Source organism: Lampetra planeri, chromosome 55 (assembly GCF_965212315.1).
Source record: "Lampetra planeri chromosome 55, kcLamPlan1.2.h2, whole genome shotgun sequence".
NCBI lineage: Eukaryota > Metazoa > Chordata > Hyperoartia > Petromyzontiformes > Petromyzontidae > Lampetra > Lampetra planeri.
Genome location: NC_136161.1, coordinates 1,227,636 through 1,248,748, shown reverse-complemented (window position 1 = coordinate 1,248,748; position 21,113 = coordinate 1,227,636). Strand labels below are relative to the sequence as shown.

Here is a 21,113-nt window from a genome sequence, read left to right as displayed (position 1 = left end):
GGTGAGTGGTGAGCGTGAGTGGTGAGAGTGAGTGGTGAGGGTGAGTGGTGAGAGGTGAGTGGTGAGGGTGAGTGTTTAGGGTGAGTTGTGGTGGTGAGGGTGAGTGGTGAGGGTGAGTGGTGAGGGTGAGTGGTGGTGGTGAGGATGATTTGTGAGGGTGAGTGGTGAGCGTGAGTGGTGAGGGAGAGGTGTGAGTGGTGAGGGTGAGTGGTGAGGGAGAGGGGTGAGTGGTTAGTGGTGAGGGTGAGTGATGAACGTGAGTGGTGAGGGTGGGTGGTGAGGGTGAGTAGTGAGTGGTGAGGGTGAGTGTTGAGGGTGATTAGTGAGTAATGAGGGTGAGTGGTGAGCGTGAGTGGTGAGTGGTGAGGAGTGAGGAAGAGTGGTGAGGAAGAGTGGTGAGGGGTGAGTGGTGAATGGTGAGGAATAGTGGTGAGGAAGAGTGGTGAGTGGTGAGGGTGAGTGGTGAGTAGTGAGGGGTGAGTGTTGAGGATGAGTGTTGAGGGTGAGTGTGAGTGGTGAGCGTGAGTGGTGGTGGTGAGGGTGAGTAGTGAGGGTGAGTATTGAGCGTGAGTGGTGATGGTGAGCGTGAGTGGTCAGCGTGAGTGGTGAGCGTGAGTGGTGAGTGTGAGGGGTGAGTGGTGAGGGTGAGTGGTGAGCACGAGTGGTGAGTGGTGAGGGTCAGTGTTCAGGGTGAGTGGTCAGTGGTGAGTTGTGAGGGTGAGTGGTGAGGGTGAGTGGTGAGGGTGAGCGGTGACGGTGAGTGGTGAGTAGTGAGGATGATTGGTGAGGGTGAGTGGTGAGAGAGGGGTGAGTGTGAGTGGTGAGGGTGCGTGGTGGTGGTGAGGGTGAGTGGTGAGGGTGAGTGGTGAGTAGTGAGGGTGAGTGATGAGGGTGAGGGTGAGTGGTGAGTGATGAGGGCGAGGAATAAGGGTGAGTGGTGAGGGTGAGTATTGAGCGTGAGTGGTGATGGTGAGTGTGAGTGGTGAGCGGTGAGGGTGAGTGGTGAGGGTGAGCGGTTAGTAGTAAGGGTGAGTGGTGAGGGTGAGTGTTGAGGGTGAGTAGTAAGGGTGAGACGTGAGGGTGAGTATTGAGCGTTAGTGGTGATGGTGAGTGTGAGTGGTGAGGGTGAGTGGTGAGGGTGAGTGGTGAGCGTGAGTGGTGAGTGTGAGTGGTGAGGGAGAGGGGTGAGTGGTGAGGGTGAGTGGTGAGTGGGGAGCGTGAGTGGTCAGTGGTGAGGGTCAGTGGTGAGGGTGAGTGGTGAGTAGTATGATTGGTGAGTGTGAGTGGTGAGGGTGAGTGGTGAGGGTGAGTGGTGAGTGTGAGTTGTGAGGGAGAGGGGTGAGTGGTGAGGGTGAGTTGTGAGGGAGAGGGGTGAGTGGTGAGTGGTGAGGGTGAGTGGTGAGCGTCAGTGGTGAGGGTGAGTGGTGAGTAGTGAGGATGAGTGGTGAGCGTGAGTGGAGATGGAGTGGGGAGAGGGGTGAGTGGTGATGGTGAGTGGTGAGGGAGAAGGGTGAGTGGTGAGGGTGAGTGGTGATCGAGAGTGGTGAGGGTGAGTGGTGAGGGTGAGTGGTGAGTGTTGAGCGAGAGTGGTGAGTGGTGAGGAGTGAGGAAGAGTGGTGAGGAAGAGTGGTGAGGGGTGAGTGGTGAATTGTGAGGAATAGTGGTGAGGAAGAGTGGTGAGTGGTGAGGGTGAGTAGTGAGGGTGAGTGGTGAGGGTAAGTGGTGAGTAGTGGAGGGTGAGTGGTGAGTGTTGAGGGTGAGTGTGATTGGTAATAAGTGAGTAGTGAGGGTGAGTGGTGAGGGTGAGTGGGGAGTGTTGAGCGTGAGTAGGGAGCGTGAGTGGTGAGTGGTGAGGGGTGAGGAAGTGGTCAGGAAGAGTGGTGAGAAAGAGTGGTGAGTGGTGAGGGTGAGTGGTGAGTAGTGAGTGGTAAGGGTAATTGGTGAGTAGTGAGGGGTGAGTAGTGAGTGTTGAGGGTGAGTGTTGAGGGTGAGTGTGAGTGGTAAGGGTGAGTGGTGGTGGTGAGGGTGAGTGGTGAGGGTGAGTGGTGAGTAGTGAGGGTGAGTGATGAGGGCGAGGAGTAAGGGTGAGTGGTGAGGGTGAGAATTGAGCGTGAGTGGTGAGTGTGAATGGTGAGCGTGAGTGGTGAAGGTGAATGGTGAGGGTGAGTGTGAGTGGTGAGCATGAGTGGTGAGTGTTAGTGGTGATTGTGAGGGGTGAGTGGTGAGGGTGAGTGTGAGTGGTGAGGGTGAGTGGTGGTTGTGAGGGTTAGTGATGAGGGTGTGTGGTGAGTGGTGAGGGTGAGTGGTGAGGGTGATTAGTGAGTAGTGAGGGTGAGTGGTGAGCGTGAGTGGTGAGTGGTGAGGGGTGAGGAAGAGTGGTGAGGAAGAGTGGTGAGGAAGAGTGGTGAGAGTGAGTGGTGAATGGTGAGGAATAGTGGTGAGGAAGAGTGTTGAGTGGTGAGGGTGAGTGGTGAGTAGTGAGGGTGAGTGGTAAGGGTGAGTGGTGAGGGCGAGTGGTGAGTGATGAGGGCGAGGAGTAAGGGTGAGTGGTGAAGGTGAGTATTGAGCGTGAGTGGTGATGGTGTGTGAGAGTGGTGAGCGTGAGTGGTGAGGGTGAGTGGTGAGCGTGAGTGGTGAGTGTGAGGGGTGAGTGGTGAGGGTGAGTGGTGGTGAGGGTGAGTGGTGAGGGTGTGTAGTGAGTGGTGAGAGTGAGTGGTGAGGGTGATTAGTGAGTAGTGAGGGTGAGTGGTGAGTGGTGAGGGGTGAGGAAAAGTGGTGAATAAGAGTGGTGAGTGGTGTGGGTGAGTGGTGAGTGGTGAGAAGTGAGGGTGAGTGGTGAGGTTAAGTGGTAAGTAGTGAAGGGTGAGTGGTGAGTGGTGAGGGTGAGTGTGAGTGGTGAGGGTGAGTGGTGGTGGTGAGAGTGAGTGGTGGTGGTGAGGGTGAGTGGTGAGGGTGAGCGGTGAGTAGTGAGGGTGAGTGGTGAGGGGTGAGGGTCAGTAGCAAGGGTGAGAGGTGAGGGTGAGTTTTGAGCGTTAGTGGTGATGGTGAGTTGTGAGTGGTGAGCGTGAGTGGTGAGGGTGAGTGGTGAGCGAGAGTGGTGAGTGTGAGTGGTGAGGGAGAGGGGTGAGTGGTGAGGGTGAGTGGTGAGTGGTGAGCGTGAGTGGTCATTGGTGAGGGTCAGTGGTGAGGGTGAGTGGTGAGTAGTATGATTGGTGAGGGTGAGTGGTCAGGGTGAGTGGTGAGGGTGAATGGTGAGTGTGAGTGGTGAGAGAGGGGTGAGTGGTGAGGGTGAGTTGTGAGGGAGAGGGGTGAGTGGTGAGTGGTGAGGGTAAATGGTGAGCGCCAGTGGTGAGGGTGAGTGGTGAGTAGTGAGGATGATTGGTGAGGGTGAGTGGTGAGCGTGAGTGGAGATGGAGTGGGGAGAGGGGTGAGTGGTGAGTGGTGAGGGTGAGTGGTGATCGAGAGTGGTGAGGGTGGGTGGTGAGGATGAGTAGTGAGTGGTGAGGGTGAGTGGTGAGGGTGAGTGGTGAGTGTTGAGCGTGAGTGGTGAGGAGTGAGGAAGAGTGGTGAGGAAGAGTGGTGAGGGGTGAGTGGTGAGTGGTGAGGAATAGTGGTGAGGAAGAGTGGTGAGTGGTGAGGGTGAGTAGTGAGGGTGAGTGGTGAGGGTAAGTGGTGAGTAGTGAAGGGTGAGTGGTGAGTGTTGAGGGTGAGTGTTGAGGGTGAGTGTGAGTGGTAATAAGTGAGTAGTGAGGGTGAGTGGTGATGGTGAGTGGTGAGCGTGAGTGGGGAGCATGAGTGGTGAGTGGTGAGGGGTGAGGAAGAGTGGTCAGGAAGAGTGGTGAGAAAGAGTTGTGAGAGTGAGTGGTGAATGGTGAGGAATAGTGGTGAGGAAGAGTGGTGAGTTGTGAGGGTGAGTGGTGAGTAGTGAGTGGTGAGGGTAATTGGTGAGTAGTGAGGGGTGAGTGGTGAGTGTTGAGGGTGAGTGTTGAGGGTGAGTGTGAGTGGTGAGGTTGAGTAGTAGTGGTGAGGGTGAGTGGTGAGGGTGAGTGGTGAGTAGTGAGGGTGAGTGGTGAGGGTGAGTGGTGAGGGTGAGTGGTGAGTGATGAGGGCGAGGAGTAAGGGTGAGTGGTGAGGGTGAGTATTGAGCGTGAGTGGTGATGGTGAGTGTGAGTGGTGAGTGTGAGTGATGAGGGTGAGTCGTGAGCGTGAGTGGTGAGCGTGAGTGGTGAGTGTGAGGGGTGAGTGGTGAGAGTGAGTGGTGAGCATGAGTGGTGAGTGGTGAGGGTGAGTGGTGAGGGTGAGTGGTGAGTTGTGAAGATGATTGGTGAGGGTGAGTGGTGAGGGTGAGTGGTGAGGGTGAGTGGTCAGTGGTGAGGGTGAGTGGTGAGGGTGAGTGGTGAGGGTGAGTGTGAGTGGTGAGGGTGAGTGGTGAGTAGTGAGGATGATTGGTGAGGGTGAGTGGTGAGCGTGAGTGGTGAGGGAGAGGGGTGAGTGGTGAGGGTGAGTGGTGAGGGTGAGGGGTGAGTGGTGAGTGGTGAGGGTAAGTGGTGAACGTGAGTGGTGAGGGTGGGTGGTGAAGGTGAGTAGTGAGTGGTGAGGGTGAGTGGTGAGGGTGAATAGTGAGTAATGAGGGTGAGTGGTGAGGGTGAGTGGTGAGTGTGAGTGGTGAGTGGTGAGGAGTGAGGAAGAGTGGAGAGGAAGAGTGGTGAGGGAGAGGGGTGAGTGGTGAGGGTGAGTGGTGAGTGATGAGGGCGAGGAGTAAGGGTGAGTGGTGAGGGTGAGTATTGAGCGTTAGTGGTGATGGTGAGTGTGAGTGGTGAGTGTGAGTGATGAGGGTGAGTCGTGAGCGTGAGTGGTGAGCGTGAGTGGTGAGTGTGAGGGGTGAGTGGTGAGAGTGAGTGGTGAGCATGAGTGGTGAGTGGTGAGGGTGAGTGGTGAGGGTGAGTGGTGAGTAGTGAGGATGACTGGTGAGGGTGAGTGGTGAGGGTGAGTGGTGAGGGTGAGTGGTCAGTGGTGAGGGTGAGTGGTGAGAGTGAGTGGTGAGGGTGAGTGTGAGTGGTGAGGGTGAGTGGTGAGTAGTGAGGATGATTGGTGAGGGTGAGTGGTGAGCGTGAATGGTGAGGGAGAGGGGTGAGGGTGAGTGGTGGGGGAGAGGGGTGAGTGGTGAGTGGTGAGGGTAAGTGGTGAACGTGAGTGGTGAGGGTGGGTGGTGAAGGTGAGTAGTGAGTGGTGAGGGTGAGTGGTGAGGGTGAATAGTGAGTAATGAGGGTGAGTGGTGAGGGTGAGTGGTGAGTGTGAGTGGTGAGTGGTGAGGAGTGAGGAAGAGTGGTGAGGAAGAGTGGTGAGGGAGAGGGGTGAGTGGTGAGGGTGAGTGGTGAGAGAGAGGGGTGAGTGGTGAGCGGTGAGGGTTAGTGGTGAGCGTGAGTGGTGAGGGTGAGTGGTGGTGGTGAGGGTGAGGATGATTGGTGAGGGTGATTGGTAAGGGAGAGTGGTGAGGGTAAGTAGTGAGAGTGAGTTGTGAGGGTGAGTGGTGAGCGTGAGTGGTGAGAGTGAGTGGTGAGGGTGAGTGGTGAGAGGTGAGTGGTGAGGGTGAGTTTTTAGGGTGAGTTGTGGTGGTGAGGGTGAGTGGTGAGGGTGAGTGGTGGTGGTGAGGATGATTTGTGAGGGTGAGTGGTGAGCGTGAGTGGTGAGGGAGAGGTGTGAGTGGTGAGGGTGAGTGGTGAGGAAGATGGGTGAGTGGTTAGTGGTGAGGGTGAGTGATGAACGTGAGTGGTGAGGGTGGGTGGTGAGGGTGAGTAGTGAGTGGTGAGGGTGAGTGTTGAGGGTGATTAGTGAGTAATGAGGGTGAGTGGTGAGCGTGAGTGGTGAGTGGTGAGGAGTGAGGAAGAGTGGTGAGGAAGAGTGGTGAGGGGTGAGTGGTGAATGGTGAGGAATAGTGGTGATGAAGAGTGGTAAGTGGTGAGGGTGAGTGGTGAGTAGTGAGGGATGAGTGTTGAGGATGAGTGTTGAGGGTGAGTGTGAGTGGTGAGCGTGAGTGGTGGTGAGGGTGAGTGGTGAGGGTGAGTATTGAGCGTGAGTGGTGATGGTGAGCATGAGTGGTGAGCGTGAGTGGTGAGCGTGACTGGTGAGTGTGAGGGGTGAGTGGTGAGGGTGAGTGGTGAGCACGAGTGGTGAGTGGTGAGGGTCAGTGTTGAGGGTGAGTGGTCAGTGGTGAGTGGTGAGGGTGAGTGGTGAGGGTGAGTGGTGAGGGTGAGCGATGAGGGTGAGTGGTGAGTAGTGAGGATGATTGGTGAGGGTGAGTGGTGAGAGAGGGGTGAGTGGTGAGGGTGCGTGGTGAGGGAGAGGGGTGAGTGGTGAGCGTGAGTGGTGAGGGTGAGTGGTGGTGGTGAGGGTGAGGATGATTGGTGAGGGTGATTGGTGAGGGAGAGTGGTGAGGGTGAGTAGTGAGAGTGAGTAGTGAGGGTGAGTGGTGAGCGTGAGTGGTGAGAGTGAGTGGTGGTGGTGAGTGTTGAGTGTGAGTGGTGAGGGTGAGTGGTGGTGGTGAGGATGATTTGTGAGGGTGAGTGGTGAGCATGAGTGGTGAGGGAGAGGGGTGAGTGGTGAGCATGAGTGGTGAGGGAGAGGGGTGGTGGTGAGGGTGAGGATGATTGGTGAGGGTGATTGGTGAGGGAGAGTGGTGAGGGTGAGTAGTGAGAGTGAGTAGTGAGGGTGAGTGGTGAGCGTGAGTGGTGAGAGTGAGTGGTGGTGGTGAGTGTTGAGTGTGAGTGGTGAGGGTGAGTGGTGGTGGTGAGGATGATTTGTGAGGGTGAGTGGTGAGCGTGAGTGGTGAGGGAGAGGGGTGAGTGGTGAGCGTGAGTGGTGAGGGAGAGGGGTGAGTGGTTAGTGGTGAGGGTTAGTGATGAACGTGAGTGGTGAGGGTGGGTGGTGAGGGTGAGTAGTGAGTGGTGAGGGTGAGTGTTGAGGGTGATTAGTGAGTAATGAGGGTGAGTGGTGAGGGTGGGTGGCGAGTGGTGAGCGTGAGTGGTGAGTGGTGAGGAGTGAGGAAGAGTGGTGAGGGGTGAGTGGTGAATGGTGAGGAATAGTGGTGAGGAAGAGTGGTGAGTGGTGAAGGTGAGTAGTGTGGGTGAGTGGTAAGGGTAAGTGGTGAGTAGTGAAGGGTGAGTGGTGAGTGTTGAGGGTGAGTGTTGAGGGTGAGTGGTGGTGGTGAAGGTGAGTGGTGAGGGTGAGTGTTGAGGGTGAGTGGTGGTGGTGAAGGTGAGTAGTGAGGGTGAGTGTTGAGTGGTGAGTTGTGAGGGTGAGTGGTGAGGGTGAGTGGTGAGTGTGAGTGGTGAGCGTGAGTGGTGAGCATGAGTGGTGAGCGTGAGTGGTGAGTGTGAGGGGTGAGTGGTGAGGGTGAGTGGTGAGCATGAGTGGTGAGTGGTGAGGGTGAGTGGTGAGGGTGAGTGGTGAGTAGTGAGGATGATTTGTGAGGGTGAGTGGTGAGGGTGAGTGTTGAGGGTGAATGGTCAGTGGTGAGTGGTGAGCATGAGTGTTGAGGGCGAGGGGTGAGTGGTGAGGGTTAGTGGTGAGGTAGAGGCGTGAGTGGTGAGCGTGAGTGGTGAGGGTGAGTGGTGGTGGTTAGCGTGAGGATGATTGGTGAGGGTGATTGGTGAGGGAGAGTGGTGAGGGTGAGTAGTGAGAGTGAGTAGTGAGGGTGAGTGGTGAGAGGTGAGTGATGAGGGTGAGTGGTGAGGGTGAGTGGTGGTGGTGAGGGTGAGTGGTGAGGGTGAGTGGTGGTGAGGGTGAGTGTTTAGGGTGAGTTGTGGTGGTGAGGGTGAGTGTTGAGTGTGAGCGGTGAGGGTGGGTGGTGGTGGTGGTGAGCATGATTGGTGAGGGAGAGTGGTGAGCGTGAGTGGTGAAGGAGAGGGGTGAGTGGTGAGGGTGAGTGGTGAGGGAGAGGGGTGAGTGGTGAGGGTGAGTGGTGAACGTGAGTGGTGAGGGTGGGTGGTGAGGGTGATTAGTGAGTAATGAGGGTGAGTGGTGAGGGTGAGTGGTGAGCATGAGTGGTGAGTGGTGAAGAGTGAGTAAGAGTGGTGAGGAAGAGTGGTGAGGGGTGAGTGGTGAATGGTGAAGAATAGTGGTGAGAAAGAGTGGTGAGTGGTGAGGGTGAGTAGTGAGGGTGAGTGGTGAGGGTAAGTGGTGAGTAGTGAAGGGTGAGTGGTGAGTGTTGAGGGTGAGTGTTGAGGGTGAGTGTGAGTGGTAATAAGTGAGTAGTGAGGGTGAGTGGTGAGTGATGAGCGTGAGTGGGGAGCGTGAGTGGTGAGTGGTGAGGGGTGAGGAAGAGTGGTCAGGAAGAGTGGTTAGGATGAGTGGTGAGTGGTGAGAGTGAGTGGTGAATGGTGAGGAATAGTGGTGAGGAAGAGTGGTGAGTGATGAGGGTGAGTGGTGAGTAGTGAGGGGTGAGTGTTGAGTGTGAGTGGTGAGAGTGAGTGGTGGTGGTGAGGGTGAGTGGTGAGGGTGAGTATTGAGCGTGAGTGGTGATGGTGAGTGTGAGCGTGAATGGTGAGCGTGAGTGGTGAGCGTGAGTGGTGAATGTGAGGGGTGAGTGGTGAGGGTGAGTGGTGAGCACGAGTGGTGAGTGGTGAGGTTCAGTGGCGAGGGTGAGTGGTCAGTGGTGAGTGGTGAGGGTGAGTGGTGAGGGTGAGTGGTGAGGGTGAGTGGTGAGTAGTGAGGATAATTGGTGAGGGTGAGTGGTGAGAGAGAGGGGTGAGTGGTGAGTGGTGCTAGTGAGGGTGAGTGTTGAGTGTGAGTGGTGAGGGTGAGTGGTGGTGGTGAGAATGATTTGTGAGGGTGAGTGGTGAACGTGAGTGGTGAGGGAGAGGGGTGAGTGGTGAGGGTGAGTGGTGAGGGAGAGGGGTGAGTGGTTAGTGGTGAGGGTGAGTGATGAACGTGAGTGGTGAGGGTGGGTGGTGAGGGTGAGTAGTGAGTGGTGAGGGTAAGTTTTGAGGGTGATTAGTGAGTAATGATGGTGAGTGGTGAGGGTGAGTGGCAAGTGGTGAGCGTGAGTGGTGAGTGGTGAGGAGTGAGGAAGAGTGGTGAGGAAGAGTGGTGAGGGGTGAGTGGTGAATGGTGAGGAATATTGGTGAGGAAGAGTGGTGAGTGGTGAGGGTGAGTAGTGAGGGTAAGTGGTAAGGGTAAGTGGTGATTAGTGAAGGGTGAGTGGTCAGTGTTGAGGGTGAGTATTGAGGGTGAGTGGTGGTGGTGAAGGTGAGTGGTGAGGGTGAGTGGTGAGTGGTGTGTAGTGAGGGTGAGTTTTGAGGGTGAGTGGTGAGGGTGAGTGGTGAGCGTGAGTGGTGAGCGTGAGTGGTGAGTGTGAGGGGTGAGTGGTGAGGGTGAGTGGTGAGCACGAGTGGTGAGTGGTGAGGTTCAGTGGCGAGGGTGAGTGGTCAGTGGTGAGTGGTGAGGGTGAGTGGTGAGGGTGAGTGGTGAGGGTGAGTGGTGAGGGTGAGTGGTGAGTAGTGAGGATGATTGGTGAGGGTGAGTGGTGAGAGAGAGGGGTGAGTGGTGAGCGTGAGTGGTGAAGGTGAGTGGTGGTGGTGAGGGTGAGGATGATTGGTGAGGGTGATTGGTGACGGAGAGTGGTGAGGGTGAGTAGTGAGAGTGAGTAGTGAGGGTGAGTGGTGAGCGTGAGTGGTGAGAGTGAGTGGTGGTGGTGAGGGTGAGTGTTGAGTGTGAGTGGTGAGGGTGAGTGGTGGTGGTGAGGATGATTTGTGAGGGTGAGTGGTGAGCGTGAGTGGTGAGGGAGAGGGGTGAGTGGTGAGGGTGAGTGGTGAGGGAGAGGGGTGAGTGGTTAGTGGTGAGGGTAAGTGATGAACGTGAGTGGTGAGGGTGGGTGGTGAGGGTGAGTAGTGAGTGGTGAGGGTGAGTTTTGAGGGTGATTAGTGAGTAATGATGGTGAGTGGTGAGGGTGAGTGGCAAGTGGTGAGCGTGAGTGGTGAGTGGTGAGGAGTGAGGAAGAGTGGTGAGGAAGAGTGGTGAGGGGTGAGTGCTGAATGGTGAGCATTATTGGTGAGGAAGAGTGGTGAGTGGTGAGAGTGAGTAGTGAGGGTGAGTGGTAAGGGTAAGTGGTGAGTAGTGAAGGGTGAGTGGTCAGTGTTGAGGGTGAGTATTGAGGGTGAGTGGTGGTGGTGAAGGTGAGTGGTGAGGGTGAGTGGTGAGTGGTGTGTAGTGAGGGTGAGTGGTGAGTGGTGAGGGTGAGTGGTGAGGGTGAGTATTGAGCGTGAGTGGTGATGGTGAGTGTGACTGGTGAGCGTGAGTGGTGAGGGTGAGTGGTGAGCGTAAGTGGTGAGCGTGAGTGGTGAGTGTGAGGGGTGAGTGGTGAGGGTGAGTGGTGAGCGTGAGTGGTGAGGGTGAGTGGTGAGGGTGAGTGGTGAGTAGTGAGGATGATTTGTGAGGGTGAGTGGTGAGGGTGAGTGGTGAGGGTGAGTGGTCAGTGGTGAGTGGTGAGGGTGAGTGGTGAGGGTGAGTGGTGAGGGTGAGTCTGAGTAGTGAGAGTGATTGGTGAGGGTGAGTGGTGAGGGCGAGGGGTGAGTGGTGAGGGTGAGTGGTGAGGTAGAGGCGTGAGTGGTGAGTAGTGAGGGTGAGTGGTGAGCGTGAGTGGTGAGGGTGAGTAGTGGTGGTGAGGGTGAGGATGATTGGTGAGGGTGATTGGTGAGGGAGAGTGGTGAGGGTGATTAGTGAGAGTGAGTAGTGAGGGTGAGTGGTGAGCGTGAGTGGTGAGTGGTGAGGGTGAGTGGTGAGGGTGAGTGTTTAGGGTGAGTTGTGGTGGTGAGGGTGAGTGTTGAGTGTGAGTGGTGAGGGTGAGTGGTGAGTAGTGAGGATGATTGGTGAGGGTGAGTGGTGAGAGAGAGGGGTGAGTGGTGAGCGTGAGTGGTGAAGGTGAGTGGTGGTGGTGAGGGTGAGGATGATTGGTGAGGGTGATTGGTGAGGGAGAGTGGTGAGGGTGAGTAGTGAGAGTGAGTAGTGAGGGTGAGTGGTGAGCGTGAGTGGTGAGAGTGAGTGGTGGTGGTGAGGGTGAGTGTTGAGTGTGAGTGGTGAGGGTGAGTGGTGGTGGTGAGGATGATTTGTGAGGGTGAGTGGTGAGCATGAGTGGTGAGGGAGAGGGGTGAGTGGTGAGGGTGAGTGGTGAGGGAGAGGGGTGAGTGGTTAGTGGTGAGGGTGAGTGATGAACGTGAGTGGTGAGGGTGGGTGGTGCGGGTGAGTAGTGAGTGGTGAGGGTGAGTTTTGAGGGTGATTAGTGAGTAATGATGGTGAGTGGTGAGGGTGAGTGGCAAGTGGTGAGCGTGAGTGGTGAGTGGTGAGGAGTGAGGAAGAGTGGTGAGGAAGAGTGGTGAGGGGTGAGTGGTGAATGGTGAGCAATATTGGTGAGGAAGAGTGGTGAGTGGTGAGGGTGAGTAGTGAGGGTGAGTGGTAAGGGTAAGTGGTGAGTAGTGAAGGGTGAGTGGTCAGTGTTGAGGGTGAGTATTGAGGGTGAGTGGTGGTGGTGAAGGTGAGTGGTGAGGGTGAGTGGTGAGTGGTGTGTAGTGAGGGTGAGTGGTGAGGGTGAGTGGTGAGGGTGAGTGGTGAGTGTGAGTGGTGAGGGTGAGTGGTGAGCGTAAGTGGTGAGCGTGAGTGGTGAGTGTGAGGGGTGAGTGGTGAGGGTGAGTGGTGAGCATGAGTGGTGAGTCGTGAGGGTGAGTGGTGAGGGTGAGTGGTGAGTAGTGAGGATGATTTGTGAGTGGTGAGGGTGAGTGGTGAGGGTGAGTGGTCAGTGGTGAGTGGTGAGGGTGAGTGGTGAGGGTGAGTGGTGAGGGTGAGTGTGAGTAGTGAGAGTGATTGGTGAGGGTGAGTGGTGAGGGCGAGGGGTGATTGGTGAGGGTGATTGGTGAGGTAGAGGCGTGAGTGGTGAGTAGTGAGGGTGAGTGGTGAGCATGAGTGGTGAGGGTGAGTGGTGGTGGTGAGGGTGAGGATGATTGGTGAGGGTGATTGGTGAGGGAGAGTGGTGAGGGTGATTAGTGAGAGTGAGTAGTGAGGGTGAGTGGTGAGCGTGAGTGGTGAGAGGTGAGAGTTAGTGGTAGTGGTGAGGGTGAGTGGTGAGAGGTGAGTGGTGAGGGTGAGTGGTGAGGGTGAGTGGTGGTGGTGGTGAGGGTGAGTGGTGAGGGTGAGTGGTGGTGAGGGTGAGTGTTTAGGGTGAGTGGTGGTGAGGGTGAGTGTTTAGGGTGAGTTGTGGTGGTGAGGGTGAGTGTTGAGTGTGAGTGGTGAGGGTGAGTGGTGGTGGTGAGGATGATTGGTGAGGGTGAGTGGTGAGCATGAGTGTTGATGGAGAGGGGTCAGTGGTGAGGGTGAGTGGTGAGGGAGAGTGGTGAGGGTTTATATATTTTTGCTTATGATGACAGCAGTACATGCTGACGTTTTGTATGTTAAATGTAAAAGCTAAATGTGTGAATGTGTGGGTCTGTTGGAAATGTTCAGCAAACTTGGCGACACGCAGTTTGTTAAAAAGGGAATCGGCTGATTCTAAAGTAATCTACAACCCTTGATTCTTTCGCAACGATTCCGAAGAATCGCTTCTTTTCGCGCTTGGTTACATGTTGAATTACAGAGTTTTATTTTCATTGGTATGTTATGTTTTAAAGTTTTCAGGAGTTTTTAATTATATTTTTGCCCCGGTCAATGCCGGATATTTCCCATTCGTAGCAGTTTATATCAACTCTATAACCAACTTATATTAAACGGGAATAAGCGGATTCTAAATGAATCTACAACCTTCGATTCCTTTGCGCGATTCAGAGAATCGATTCTTGGCGCAGTCGGGTTTAAAACTTTAATTACACAGTTGTATTTTCATTGGTATGTTATGTTTTAAAGTTTTCAGAAGATTTTAAATGTATTTTTCCCCCGGGCTACGCTGGGTATATCGAGTTTATAGCACAAAGTCTTCGCCTGACAAGTGTGGGGTGTCGAGGCCTAGTACCACCCGGCCGAGGCTGTGTGCTGGGGCCGCTACCCCCCCTTCCCCGCGCTACAATAATACTGTCTAATCGCTATAATTGTATTATCTACCGACCCTATAATAGTAATTGCACACATTGGGGTGGGGGGGGAGTGAAGAGGACGTGAAACTTTTATGAATTTACCTCAGTGTCGCGTGTTAATGCGTGTGCATATTTTTAACGGGAATTAAAAATGGCGTCCACCCCGCAGCGACGGCGTTGCTGCCCGTTGCCAGGGGCAACCGCCTGTTGCCAGGGGCAACCGCCTGTTGCCAGGGGCAACCGCCCGTTGCCAGGGGCAACCGCCCTCGCGCATGTGCATCAGAGTGCTTCGTCGCGCGCTGGTCGGCAAACGTAAACATATATAAATAAAGAGAATTCGCACTAAATCGATAATCGGACCACTTTAAAGTTTAGGAACGAAAAATCGGAAATGCCTATTCCCACCGCGGGGCCGGGGGCGTCCCCACCGGCAAAATTTAATCTCGGCGAACCCCACGGCCCGAGAGCCAAATCCCCCGCAAGCGAGCGTACGCAGACAGACAGACAGACAGACAAAAAAACATGTTCCTTCAGAGTGGACAGGTAGGAACTTGGTTGGACAGCGCATTTGTGCACGACAGACAAAAATGCACGACAGACAAATAATCCCTGGTGGGCAGTGTGGAACCTGTTGTTCCTACCTGTATAAAAGATAACTTGACTTTAGGTAGCCAGGCAGCCAGCCAGGTAGCCAGCCCCCTTAACTATCGGCCCCTCCCCCTTGCTTAGGCCCCTCCCCTTACCCCCCTCCCTTAGGCCCCTTTCCTGACTCCCCCCCATATCCTTTGGCCCCTCCCTTGACCACCCCCATATCCTTAGGCCCCTCCCCTGACCCCCCTTCCCTTAGGCCCCTCCCCTGACCCCCCCCCATATCCTTAGGCCCCTCCCCTGACCCCCCCCCCTCAGGCCCCTCTCCTGACTCCCCCTTCCTTAGGCCCCTCCCCTGACCCTCCTCCCTTAGGCACCTCCCCTCTCCGTACCCGGCAGTAGGTCTCCAGCAATCAAGGAGCTGTTTATATTATATATATATTTATGCACGACAGACAGTCAGACAAATTATCCCTGGTGGGCAGTGTGGAACATTGTTCCTACCTGTATAATATTCAACTTAATACCCTGCAATGCAAAAAAAACAAGTTATGTTATTTTACAGTTGCCCCAAACCTGTCTCTCCACCTATGGTTATTGTGGCTCAGAAATCTCACCTTTTGAGCAGATCGACAACTTTAAATATTGAGGCATTATTCTGGACTCGGAACTGCCTTTCAGAACCCACATTGACAACATGGCCACAGAAATAAACACTAAATTGCATTCCGATACAAAAACACTTTATTCCACCTCGACCCCATCTCAATAGTTAAAACAACCATCCTGCCCCTATTTAATTATTGTGACACTATCTACTGCGTATCTTCTGAATGTACCTGAAAACGCATAATTCCATTATAACACTCAACTCTCTGTTTTGCCCTTGACACCCATTATTGCACAGAGTACATTAACTCAAATATGTCCCTGTGGATATCTGGAAAGTCCAATACTGGGCTGTCTTCATCCTTAAGATCTTCTTAAATAAATCTTCCAATGACATGAATTATCACTCAGTTCCTCTAAATCCCTCCCGAAGCCTCAGAAGTGCATCCTTACTATAAAAAATCTCATTCGCTAAAACTTTGCTCTATGCATCGCTACTCCATGCACTCCCCCTCTTTATTTCCCTATTATACCAAAAACAAAGCTTACCTGCACCTAACTTTTTATATGGCACCTCTTGATCTCTCATATTATAGTTGCTGTTTATTACACATTTTTCGTGAACGTTCCGTGTTATCTGTTTATAGTATTTCAAATCTTTGACGCTTAATATCTTCGGATCTATGAAGCCTAACGAGCTGACATTTTCTATACATACTTGCCTGTCGTGACAATTCACGATTTCATAAGAAAAAAACTGGACCAGGTCCTGCCCATCGTGGCCCGATTCGTGTTTATAACGAAATTGTTTAAATTAATAATCGTACATTTCATACCCTTTTGAAATCATGAATGGTCACACCCACCTGAGACGGCAAACGACTTGTCCAATAATAGTTTTTTTTAGTTAGATCGGGCAAATATATAAATGTGTCGGTAAAACCCGCCACCACCCGATACAGCAAACTAATAAGGGTTATGTAAACAGAACATGTCAATTCGTCACTAGTACAGCACACCGGTTTGTTGGAGAGCCAAGCCACAACATTTACAATCTGATTACAAAGTTTTGCCAGTAATTGCAACTAGCTTCGTCAGGCGACAGCCAGATTTGTGGAGAAGTCCACCTGTTTCGTTCCTTATATAGAAGCGTAGATGTGGTGACCACCCTTCTGCACTCTTGCGCAAAGTGGGAGGAGGGATTACTGAGTCAACGCACATTATGCATGCGCATTATGTGAGCCCTTTCATATTGTCCTTCCTGTCCATTGTGTGTATTAAAATAGCCATACCAACGGTAATCCCTATTGAAGTATGGTGGCCTGTATAGGCATGCATTTACACAATGTGTTATTTGATGATGATACGCATCACTAAGTCGGCAGCTATCCGAACGTTTAAGATTATTTGTATTTCTTTCAATTTCGATAGATTATCTAATTAGTTCTGGCCAGTAGAAGCTAATTTTGCACAGAACTTCAAGATTGTCAAAATCAATTGAGTGTCCTTGTTGGCACGCGTGTTCTGCTACTGCTGACAGTTGTATTTGTGAGTATTTAATATCCCTCTGATGTTCTTTTAGTGTCGTGCTGATCATTCATCCTGTCAGCCCAACAATGTGGGCTCGCATTATATTGTTTTTTTTCGAGACCAAGGAACTCTGCAAACCTTCGGGCTACTATCAAAGGTTTGTTCATGAAGCCATCCAGATATATAAACATAGACATAACTTTAACCGAGAAGATGGATACAAATTGAGCAATAATTGGAAGGATGTTATTAACTATGTAAAACCCTAACTGCTTTGTAGTGGTTGTCGTCTATCATATCTGCCAGGTACTACTACATGACGCAGCGCTCGCCCTCTACCTACCCCACACACCCACCCCTCCCTCTCCCCCTTGCTCCTCCCTCTTTCTTACCTATATATCCTCTTACCACGGTAACTCTCTCTCCCACTTCAGCAAAACAAATGATTGCTGTGGTTTTCCCACCTGATGATGATTGCTTGTGTTGCAATCGAAACTTCGTGATTTAATTTATTTTATTTTATACCTACGTGACTTTACCGAAAAAACCAAAGAGATATATACACTGCTGTGCTTATACGCGCATTATTATAAGATGTGTGTAATGACTAAATAATTCCATAGTCCAAAATGCAGTCTAACGGCTATTTAAAAATAAACAAAGGTCTCTGATTGGTAGAAATAAGCCTCCACGGTCATTGGTCGGAAGGCTAACTTTTAAAGGGATTGGAGGAACAAGGTTTGAACGAGATTAATCGGGAAAACAGAGAGTATCCGTTAGAGGGGAAAACAAGGACAAGAAGGTTCGAGAAAGGGGGCTGAGGAATATAAAAGCGGATAGTACGTGGAGTAGGGACGTTCGGAGGAAGTTACAAGCTGGAAAACAAGCATGAAGCCTATGGTCCCTTATTGTGGCTGTGTCCAAATAAAAGTGTCTCTTACTATTTCGTCGTCAGTCGTTACATGTGTATTGCCGTCTCCCATACATTAAATAACCTAAAGATCGTAAATACGAAAATTAAACGTGCTATATGTCTTGCCTTGCTCTAAATGTCATTTCACTCCACTGTCATACAGCGATGTGCATGCTTTCAATTACTCTGCATTCAACTGCTTACATACAGTGAGGAAAAAAAGTATTTGATCCCCAGCTGATTTAGGTACGTTTTCACACTGAAAAAGAAATGATCAGTCTATAATTTTAATGGTAGGTTTATTTGAACAGTGAGAGACAGAATAACAACAACAAAATCCAGAAAAACGCATGTCAAAATTGTTATAAATTGATTTGCATTTTAATGAGGGAAATAAGTATTTGACCCCCTCTCAATCAGAAAGATTTCTGGCTCCCAGGTGTCTTTTATACAGGTAACAAGCCGAGATAAGGAGCACACTCTTAAAGGGAGTGCTCCTAATCTTAGCTTGTTACCTGTATAAAAGACACCTGTTCACAGAAGCAATCAATCAATCAGATTCCAAACTCTCCACCATGGTCAAGACCAAAGAGCTCTTCAAAGATGTCAGGGACAAGATTGGAGACCTACACAAGGCTGGAATGGGCTACAAGACCATCGCCAAGCAGCTTGGTGAGAAGGTGACAACAGTTGGTGCGATTATTCGCAAATGTAAGAAACACAAAATAACTGTCAATCTCCCTCAGCCTAGGGCTCCATGCAAGATCTCACCTCGTGGAGTTGCAATGATCATGAGAACGGTGAGGAATCAGCCCAGAACTACACTAGAGGATATTGTCAATGATCTCAAGGCAGTTGGGACCATAGTTACCAAGAAAACAGTTGGTAACACACTACGCCGTGAAGGACTGAAATTCTGCAGCGCCCGCAAGGTCCCCCTGCTCAAGAAAGCGCATATACATGCCCGTCTGAAGTTTGCCAATGAACATCTGAATGATTCAGAGGACAACTGGGTGAAAGTGTTGTGGTCAGATGAGACCAAAATGGAGCTCTTTGGCATCAACTCAACTCGCCGTGTTTGGAGGAGGAGGAATGCTGCCTATGACCCCAAGAACACAATCCCCACCGTCAAACATGGAGGTGGAAACATTATGCTTTGGGGGTGTTTTTCTGCTAAGGGGACAGGACAACTTCTACGCATCCAAGGGACGATGGACGGGGCCATGTACCGTCAAATCTTTGGTGAGAACCTCCTTCCCTCAGCCAGGGCATTGAAAATGGGTCGTGATTGGGTATTCCAGCATTACAATGACGCAAAACACACGGCCAAGGCAACAAAGGAGTGGCTCAAGAAGAAGCACATTAAGGTCCTGGAGTGGCCTAGCCAGTCTCGAGACCTTAATCCCATAGAAAATCTGTGGAGGGAGCTGAAGGTTCGAGTTGCCAAACGTCAGTCTCGAAACCTTAATGACTTGGAGAAGATCTGCAAAGAGCAGTGGGACAAAATCCCTCTTGAGTTGTGTGCAAACCTGGTGGCTAGCTACAAGAAACGTCTGATCTCTGTGATTGCCAAAAAGGATTTTGCCACCAAGTACTAAGACATGTTTTGCAGAGGGGTCAAATACTTATTTCCCTCATTAAAATGCAAATAAATGTATAACATTTTTGACATGCGTTTTTCTGGATTTTTTTGTTGTTATTCTGTCTCTCACTGTTCAAATAAACCTACCATTAAAATTATAGACTGATCATTTATTTGACAGTGGGCAAACGTACAAAATCAGCACGGGATCAAATACTTTTTTCCCTCTGTAGGCTAGCCACCATTGCCATCTCGACACGCTAACAAAATAGGTTCTGCTTCAGCAATGTCGTCAGTGGTTGTTAAACATAGCCCCTGCCATGGCAATGCACAATTTCTACAGAATTCCCTTAAGAGCATAGAGACCTTTTGTCATTCCACTGCTGGATGACAGCCTCCACTCACTGCACTGGTTGCAGAGGCCGTTTGACCAAACTTCACCCACCACTGGTCAGTGCGGTTTGCTGAAAGCAAGCAGCATAGACTTATAGTACAACTGCAGGTAAATACGTGCCCCCCAGCCCTATGACAATTTGCTTGTGCCACTATCCCTGCTCATCTTCTTTAATTTCGAGGTCCAAACAGATCGACCACATTCTATGTTAGGATGATTTCTTCATAGACCTTAAGGCAAATAGGGTTGCTTTTCTTCACATTTAACATCATGTGGTGGCAAGATGATTACTACCTTGCCTGGTATACAGGAGGTCCTGGGTTCCATCCTTAACCTGCCACTTACATATTGTCCGTTTGCATGTTCTCCCCCTGTAAATCACGTTTTAAATTTGCATATGTATAAGCAGCGAGACGAATGCTACTTCCATTTATTTTCTGCACTTAAACTTTACAAACGCTTACTATATGCAAATTACCAAAATTTACGTCCAAGTCTTTAATAAGTGTACCAGTGGGACTCGAACGTATTTTTTTACAGTGTCTAGCCATAAATATAACACTTTTTTTTACATTAACGCAATAACTTCCTCAGTGGTTACTTAAATTAATTTCCTACCATGACTGTTACCAATAAATAATTTTACTTTCATTGTCGTATAGCCGTCGACATTTAGATTGAAAACGATATAAACTAAATTTGGTAAACAAAAATTAGTTTTTCAATGCACACACTTTTATTTGCTCTCAAGTATAGAAAATACATTATTTTGACCCCAAATGTATTAAAATTTGATGGGCTGAACAAAAGTTGGTGGGTTTCGATATGTTTCGTTTTATTTACACATCTACCCACTTTTATTCAGCACGTCAAATTCGATAAAAATAACATTTTGGGATCAAAATAATGAATTTTCTCATTTTGAGTGCAACACTTGTTTTTTAACCAATTTTCTTATTCTTGAGTTGAATTTACGACCTCGCTTGTTAGTTGTGCAGTATTCCTTAATAACCTTGTAATCTCTACAAAATTTATGTTTTTGGCTTTTTTGTTTTGTTGCGCTGCTCAAACCACCACGGATCACCCCCAGTCACCAACTTTGCATCCGATGGGGAGTTCGCCGAGTCTCCAGGTATTAATAGTGAGGTATTAATAGTGAGGTGGATGGAGGCCCGAGTGGGGGGACTCCCTCACGTGTGCTCGGGCTGGACCACCACTCGTCATACACCAACTATTGGGCTCGGGGATCCCGGGCACTCGGGGGAAGGGGTATTGCCGATACAGGATATGGGAATACGGTATACTGAAGCAGTAACTTTTGGCAAGTTTTGTTCACATGACAAACCCTTATTCATTGACTGTGGCGGGTGGAGTTTGGTTCATGACGCATTTACATTTATGCGATCTAAAACAAAAAAGTGAATAATGGATGATGAGTTCGAGGTGCATTGAGGCCAGCCCTCCATATAACATAGTTGGCTATGTACGGTCCGAAAGAAGTTCAACATACGTACGTACAGCCCTTCCGAGTCAGTGGCCAGGCCCGGCAGCAGGGCAAAGGGCCACGTGATGCGTCCTCGGTGGAGTCGTCAGCAGGGACGAGCGATGATAGCGCACAAGTACCGGCAGGAGCTGGGAGCTATCTCGGCTGGCCCCTGCCGCAACGGCGAGACCTCGGGTCGCGCTCGCAAACCAATTTCCCTACCCTGCTCGTGTATGAGAATATAGCCAATAATCCCGAAACAAAATGTAAGCTTATAAATTTGCGGACTTTCTAACTTGGTTAGATCATGGTTGTGGGTTAGAATGCACATCCTTGATGGGCAAGTGATCCATGGATAACAATTATTGAGCATGATGAATTACCCAAAATGTCGCATTTAAATATAGTATTTTAAAGGCCGCAGTGTTGAAAAACGTGTTGAGTTTGGATATTTTCTACGGCAAATCTCACAAGACTTTTAAACAGGGTAAAGTGAAATTATATTTTGTCGTTTGTATTTAATTTTTCATTTAAATACGTTTTTTTAAATATGTACATACAGATAATGGGAAAGGGTTAACTGCATGTCATTTTCACTCACCTTCTGAGTCGCCTGTATGCATCACAGCATCTAGTTGCACTTGTTCAATGACTTGCCATGCACAGTCTTCAGTGATCGGATCACACTGATGCCACCAAGATGCTGTGAAAGTGTTTATATAGCATTTTCCCCGGTCATAAAACCTCCCACACACCCCACTTAAAGGTCATTGCCAGACGTTCAATGTTTGTGGCATCTCTTGAGAAAAGAGGAAGCTGTTTTTGACATTGGTTTCTTAATGAACTCACGTCATTCTGTTGCCCACGGGGGATTGTGCTAAACACCCAGCACTTGTATCCCTTTCAAACTCGAGTACAGCCTTTATCTATTACGCTGAACGTAAACTTATGACACGTCACTT

General features: G+C 50.8%; 1 protein-coding gene across 3 annotated transcripts in view; it reads right to left on the bottom strand.

Moving 5' to 3' along the window:
* LOC144735410 (uncharacterized) overlaps positions 1-20,893 on the bottom strand; it is a 114,766-nt gene extending 93,873 nt beyond the window's left edge. Inside the window, exon 1 of one of the 3 annotated variants that reach the window (XM_078617802.1) lies at positions 20,753-20,893. In XM_078617802.1, coding sequence (XP_078473928.1) covers positions 20,753-20,774 — 22 coding nt within the window. In that variant the 5' untranslated portion in view covers positions 20,775-20,893. The remainder of the gene's footprint in view (positions 1-20,752) is intronic. The other 2 variants (XM_078617803.1, XM_078617801.1) reach the window with 2 other exon arrangements.
* Between the last annotated feature and the right edge of the window lie 220 nt (positions 20,894-21,113).